Source organism: Penaeus monodon, chromosome 2, assembly GCF_015228065.2.
Source record: "Penaeus monodon isolate SGIC_2016 chromosome 2, NSTDA_Pmon_1, whole genome shotgun sequence".
NCBI lineage: Eukaryota > Metazoa > Arthropoda > Malacostraca > Decapoda > Penaeidae > Penaeus > Penaeus monodon.
This window is the reverse complement of record NC_051387.1, coordinates 1,178,140-1,185,639: the sequence shown is the minus strand read 5'-3', so window position 1 is coordinate 1,185,639 and position 7,500 is coordinate 1,178,140. Positions and strand designations below refer to the sequence as shown.

General features: G+C 39.7%; 1 protein-coding gene across 1 annotated transcript in view; it reads right to left on the bottom strand.

Annotated features, from left to right (window-relative positions):
• The window catches only part of LOC119579998 (protein Wnt-1-like), a 104,608-nt gene that overhangs the window by 54,692 nt on the left and 42,416 nt on the right, over nt 1-7,500 (bottom strand). The window contains exon 2 of the mRNA XM_037927845.1: nt 2,106-2,383. Within this exon, the coding sequence (XP_037783773.1) occupies nt 2,106-2,383 (278 nt within the window). The remainder of the gene's footprint in view (nt 1-2,105; nt 2,384-7,500) is intronic.

Genomic DNA, 7,500 nt, shown 5'->3' with positions numbered 1-7,500 from the left:
CGAAGCCGAGGACGCGGCGAGGATGAGGGGAGAGGAAGGGGAGGAGGGGAGTTAGGGGGAGCAAAAACGGAGGGAGAAAAACTGGGAAGGTGTACACACACATAAATAAAGATAGATAGATAGATATACTGTATATATATGTGCATATATATATATATATATATATATATATATATATATATATATATATATATATATATGTGTGTGTGTGTGTGTGTGTGTGTGTGTGTGTGTGTGGTGTGTGTGTGGTGTGTGTGCGTTTTATATAATGTATATGTATATATATATATATAATATATATATATATATATATATATATAGAGAGAGAGAGAGAGAGAGAGAGAGAGAGAGAGAGAGAGAGCAAAAAAGAGAGAGAGCGAGAAAGAGAGAGGGGGGGGAGCAAGAAAGAGAGAGAGCGAGAAAGAGAGAGAGAGAGAGAGAGAGAGAGAAAGAGAGAGAGAGACAGAGAGAGGGACAGAGAAAGAGCGAGAGAGCGAGAGAGGGTCTCGAAGGAACCCACACGGTCAGCCCGCCCGCCTCTCTCCCTCCCTAATCCCAGCAATTACGAGGCCAAAGCTTTCTCATCGCGTTAATCGTCTCGTTGAAGTTCGACTGGTTCTTGTGCCTCAGCGTTAAGCTTCGGGAGAACGCCGAGATCTGCTCTCGATCGCAGCTTCCAGTTCCTTAAGCTGAGGCTCCGCGATAACCCTGCCGCCCGTGTGTGAATTGCTTGTTCGTTGTGTTTTGTTATGATTGCCTGCTGTGTGGAAATGATTTTGCAAGAACTAAGAGGTTAATACGCATACAGAGCTGTATATGTGAGTATGTGTTTGTGTTTGTGCGATTGTGTGTGATTGTATGTGGGTATGTACTGTATGTATGTGATTGTGTGTGTATATGTACTGTATGTGTGTATGTGTGTGTGTGTGTGTGTGTGAGAGAGAGAGAGAGAGAGAGAGAGAGAGAGAGAGAGAGAGAGAATGTGTGTGTGTGTGTGTGTGTGTGTGTGTGTGTGTGTGTGTGTGTGTGTGTGTGTGTGTGTGTGTGTGTGTGTGTGTGTGTGTGTGTGTGTGTGTGTGTGTGTGTGTGTGTGTGTGGATACCATAAGATTCGTTGTCATTCCTAGCAACAAAGAATTCAAAACGTTTAGTCACTTTAATGCCTAAAAGCATTTTATTCTGCGTCTTTCTCCTACGCCGCACATCTCATCCCTCTATTTTTATATATTTTTTTTATATCTCTTTATTCCCCTTTAATTCCCACAGATGCAATGGAACACAATTTTAATGAGAACCTGTTTTCTTATCTTTTTGTAGCACCTAAATCCCAAAACATAATTTTAATCAACAAGCATTAACTTAAACAAAATCTCCTCAGTAATCATAACCTCGACAAGACTAGTGCCTTTACCTGAGCATCATCTCAGCTCTGACTCACAAAAACGCAAATGGTCTTTCCAAATAAGTTGCGTTTCTCACAAACCAGCTTAGGAAAAAAAAAGAAAAAAAATCACCATAAATACGTCACCTCAATGATATGGTCCTTCTTTCAGAGACATAAGTATAGGTAAGTACTTTTTTCGTTTTTTTTTCTTTGAAATATTTTATATATATATGTTTATATATTTTTTCATTTTCTAATCTTATTTTCATATTTTAAAGTCTTCTTCCTCCTTCTCATTTTCCCTAAAATTCCGTCCTCCTTTCTTTTCCTTTTCCTCGTTCCTTCTTTTTCCTGTCGTCTTACTTCTATAAATCAGTGAATAACTAAAGGATAGAAAGATATCAGTTAAATCAATGACCATGCGAGAGAAAGAAATCAATAAATAACCATGAGAAAGAAGGCAAAAAATGTACATTTGATTTCTCCGTGAAACAGGGTTGAACAAGTTTTTACCATGAAACAGATTCGAATGGCCTTTTATCATGAAACAGTTTCGAATACCCCTTTTTTTCGCGTGAGACAGGTTCAGTTACCTTGTTTTTTTATCATGAAACACGAAACCCTTTTTACCATAGAGAAGATTGAGATGTAATTCTACCACGAAGGATTTTCTATCACCGTCTACACCGCGAAACAGAATCGAATTCCATTTTTTGACTCACCTCTGGAGACGATCTTCCCGAAGAGCCTCTTGCTCCGGTTGGACGAGGACGTGGAGCAGTTCCATCGTCTATTGCGGAACTGATGCTTGCACTCGTGGACGGCGTGGCGGGCGCCCTTCGCGATGGCCACGAGGACACCCGGGTTCTCCCTGACGAGGCGCCGCTGCTTCTTGCGGAGGATCCTGTGGATGGCAGGATCCAGGTAGTGGTCCGTCAGGGAGTTGGACTTGATGTGGTTGCTGATCAAGTTGGAGGGGTCGGCGATCTTGGCGATGCTCCTGCGGGGGACAAGGAGGCGCGTCGGTTAGATTTTGGAAGGGTTGGGGGCGTACGTTCAGTCAGGAGTAAGTCTATGCGTACTTTTTGATTTGTTTTATCGTTCAGTATGTGAGGTTTGGTTGGAAATTGGGAGAGAGAGAGAGAGAGAGAGAGAGAGAGAGAGAGAGAGAGAGAGAGAGAGAGAGAGCGAGAGGGAGGAGAGAGAGAGAGAGAGAGAGAGAGCGAGAGAGAGAGAGAGAGAGAGAGAGAGAGAAAGGGGGGAAAGGAAAATAAAAATAAAAATCTTGTCATTCGAATCAGATGTAGATATTTTTCCGAATTGGAACGAAAGTTTTCGCACTATTACGGGCGCAGCTTTTTTTCTTCTTCGCATATCGCTATAGTACCTTAAAACACGTGGTATATATAAACACTTACTTCAGAGATTTCAAGACTTCCCCAATCGTCTGCCACGACTTTGGTATTACGAACTCCAAGGAATCCACCTCTACCCCTCTTACTACTCCCCCCCCCTGCTTCTCCTATCCCCCCGCCCCCCCCCCAAAAAAAAAAGAGAGAGAGAAAAAAGGATACCCTTCAACTCCTCCCCGTTCGTCGCGCAGTCATTATGGCCTCGTTCCCTCGTGGCTCGCCTCTCCCGAATGGGCGTCTCTCTCCTCCTCCCGATTCGCTCTGCCTGTTCTCCTGTTCCCGCAGACACACTCGCCGCAACCTGGGAGATGCGGCGCAGCGATAACCCGCGGGATTCGAGGGGAAGGCGCCTCGCTTCGTGGGACGAATAACACGGCCGAGCGCGCGGGCGAAGGAGGCGCTGCTGTGCCCTTTCGGGGTGGCCTATATGTATATACGCATATATCTATTCTATCTATCTATCTATCTATCTATCTATCTATCTATATATGTATATATATATATATATATATATATATATATATATATATATATATATATATATATTATATATATATATATAGGTGTGTGTCCGTGTGTTGTGTGTTGTGTGTGTCGTGTGTGTGGTGTGTGTGGTGTGTGGAGTGTGTGTGGTGTTGTGTGTGTGGTGTATGTGTGGTCATATGCATTATATATATATAATATTATCATATATATATATATATATATATATATATATATATATATATATATATATACTATATATATATACATACATATATATATCATATATATATATATAATATTATAATATATATATATATTACATACACATATATATGTAATATTCATCACACCATTCACACACAACACATATCATACATATGATACATCAAACACACAACACACACACACACACAAACACACACACACACACACTATAAATAATTATATATACTATATATATATATATATATAGAGGTATATTATGATATAATGCGCACACACACACACACACACACACACACACAACAACACACACACACAACACAAAACACACAATATATATATATAAATATAAAATATATATATAATAATAATATATATATATAAATTATATAATATATATATATATATATATATATATATTATATATATATATTATATATATATATATATATATATATATATATATATATATATATATATATATATATATATATATATATATATATATATATATATATATGCATATGTATATATATCTATCGAAGTTGTTTCATTATATCAGTAGTAAAAGTAACTGTAGAAGTAATAGCAGTAAAAATTTTATTATTGTTATTATTATCATTAATAATTATATTATTATCATCATCATCATCATCATCATCATCATCATCATCACCATCATCATCATCATCATAATCATCATCATTATTGTTATTATTATTATTATTATTATTATTATTATTATTATTATTATTATTATTATTGTTATCATTATTATTATTATTATTATCATTATCATCATTATCATTATTATTATAATCATTATTATTATTATGAACGCGGTTTAGATAAAAGACAGCATCCGTATAAAGACGACTAAAATATAACAAACATATTATTCACGAGGATATTTAGTAAATGTCTGTGGCAAGAAAGTGGCACGCAACACATTAAGTTCATCCCAACCCACGTGGCTTGTCTTTGTGGATATTCTCAATTTGTTCTGACATCTGCTTTGATGTAGAGATGATAACAGCAATATATTTAAAGCATAAACATTTTGTTTACACGCTGCATCTCGAAATAAGGATTGATAATCGAAATGTGATTATTTTTATTCTTGTTGACACATAGATGTATGTTTAGCTGGCGCGTGAGATTGTAAATATTGCATGAAAATTAATCGTATACGTGCGTAAAATTATTACATATATCAGATTTTTCTCTGCTATACTTTCTCTTAATTCGTCCGACTAAGGAGCATAATTAGGAGGAAATATTATCAGCTGCATAATATTGGTGGCCAATTTGTATATGTAGATGTTAAAGGATCAAGTGAATCTCTTAATCCTCTTTTATTTTGTTTCAACAGAGTTAAAAGGGATTCCGATTCGATTCCTGTTTATTTATCTATTTTTTATTTATTTTTATTTATTTACTTTTTTTTTTACTTATTTATTTATTTGAAATATTGTCTACTATATCATTCAAAATTTCTCTAAAAACTGAATTGTGGCTCGTTTTGTGCCTTTAGAATTTTTAAGAACCTGTACGACTTTACCAGTTTAGGCATAAGACACATTTGCGTATTTCAAATGTTCTGTTCAACTGCCGGTCCCAAAAAAAAAGGAATTTTATGCACTGCCCTTCTTGCTCCGAAGATTTCATGGCTCCTGCTAATCTATTTAACTTCTTTTAATTGCCTGTAATTATCTTAACGCCGGCTGGAGGGCGCAAATTCTCGACCGCCGCCGTGGTTGGCGAAGATCTCTTGATGTGGCAAATGGGGAGGGGGGGAGATACAGGATAGGGGAGGGGGAGGGGTGGGGGATAACACCATAGGGTAGAGGGAAGATTAAAGGCGGGGGGATAGAGATATAGGATAGAGGGAGGGGGAAGCGGGGTGGGATAGCAAGATAGGATAGGGGGAGAGGGAAAAGGAGGGGGGATGGGGAAGAGGAGGGGCCCCTTACATAGGACAGGTGGAAGGAGGTAGGGCAAGGTGGAAGGGGCTTCATACATACAACTGTAGTTAAGTTATAAAGAGCGATAATATAACTCTAATAGAGACACTTATGTGTGTTGATATAGCACATAATTACCAGTGGCGGAGACCCGTATGGTAACGAGATAGCAGATGCCGGAAGATAAACTAACCTTTTAATGGCACAGACATTATAACTAATGAACCAAGGGGAGTTGCCGTAGGTGAGAGACAACTGAAATCCGAGGTGGTGGCGTAGGGAGGGGAGGGGGGGGAGAGATAAGAGGCCGCTTATCTCAACTCCTGGTAGCTGTGTTTACGTATTTTGAGCTGATGCTGGAGATGAATGGCTGGTGGTGGTGGTGGGGGGGGGCTTGTAATGGCAGGTGTAGATATGGGGAGACACGAGGACTGGGAGCAGGGGAACATTTTTCGTTTTATTTACTTATTTATCTATTTCCATCATCATTATTTTTTTATTATTGAATTATTCATCTTATGATTATCATTGTTATTATTGTTTTGTTTTCATTTATTTATGAATTTGTATCATCATTATTGTTCTTAATGTTCTTCATTTATTTATTAATTTATTATTGTTGTTCATTTATCATCATCATCGTCTTTTTGAACTTTTTTTTTTATTTCAGGCAAACAATCATTAAGAGTGAAAAAAAAATTAAACTTCGCAGCTATGGCCATGTTAATTTCAACGAAATGTGTTATTCATTGGGTTAGTTAGTCTGGCATTTCTTCGGTAGAATGAGGGAAGGAGAGAGGGAGGGAAAGAGAGAGAGAGAGAGAGAGAGAGAGAGAGAGAGAGAGAGAGAGAGAGAGAGAGAGAGAGAGAGAGAGAGAGAGAGAGGGAGAGAGAGAGAGAGAGAGAGAGAGAGAGAGAGAGAGAGAGAGAGATAGAGAGAGAGAGTTCCACTTCCTTTTCCCTCCTTCCGCTCCCACATTTCTCTCTCACTCCTCATCCCTCTTCTTCATTCCTCACCCTTCCTTCCATTATTCCCCACTTCCTCCATTTATCCCTCTCCCTTTTTTCGGATGCGGTGTAAAAGACGGAGACGAAGAGGACAAGGAGAATAGAAGGAAGAAGTGAAGGAGATGGGGAGTGAAAGAGGAGGGTGGAAAAGGCGGGGGGAGAAGGAGAATGGAAGAGAAATGAGGATAAGAACGGAGGAAAAAGGAAGATACAGATAGAGAAAATGAAAGAAATAGAAAACGAAGGAGACGAAAGAAAGGAAAAGCAGATAGAAGAGAAAAGAAAGAAAACAATAGAACCAAAAAAAATAAATAAAGAAAGAACAGAACGAAAGAATAAATAAGAGAAAGAGAAAAAAAGAAAGAAGAAGGAATAAGAGAAGAAGAGAAGAGAAAAAAGAAAGGGGGGAAGAGACGGCTGTGTAATTTCCACTTAGCATGATATACGAGGTCCCGCGCCCACCTTACCGGGCGTAGCAATAGCAAAGGCGGCGGTTACCAGGGCCGGAGCGGAGATCATAAAACATGTTTCCTACACGCTCCCGGATTTTAATGGCTGCGTTTCCTACGCGATCCTTGCCGAAGCGACAATTAGCGACGCACGCTGGGACGCTTGCTCAGGCGAATGGGGGAGGAAGAGGGGAGAGAGGGAAGAGGGAAATGGGCGAATGGGGGAGGAAGAGGGGAGAGAGGGAAGAGGGAAATGGGCGAATGGGGGAGGAAGAGGGGAGAGAGGGAAGAGGGAAATGGGCGAATGGGGGAGGAAGAGGGAGAGACGGAAGAAGGAAATGGGCGAATGGGGAATGGGGGAGAGTGGGGAAGAAGGAAGAGGGAGCGAAATGGGCGAATGGGGAGAGTGGGAGCGAATGGGGATAGGGGAGAGGAGAATTAGGAAAACGAGAGAGGGGAATGGATGAGTGGGGGAAGAGGGGAATGGGAGAGAGAGGGGATGAGGAGATGGGGAATTGGGATGAGGGAGGAGGATGGGGAAGCGGAGGAGTTGGAGAGAAATGGGGAATGGGAAAG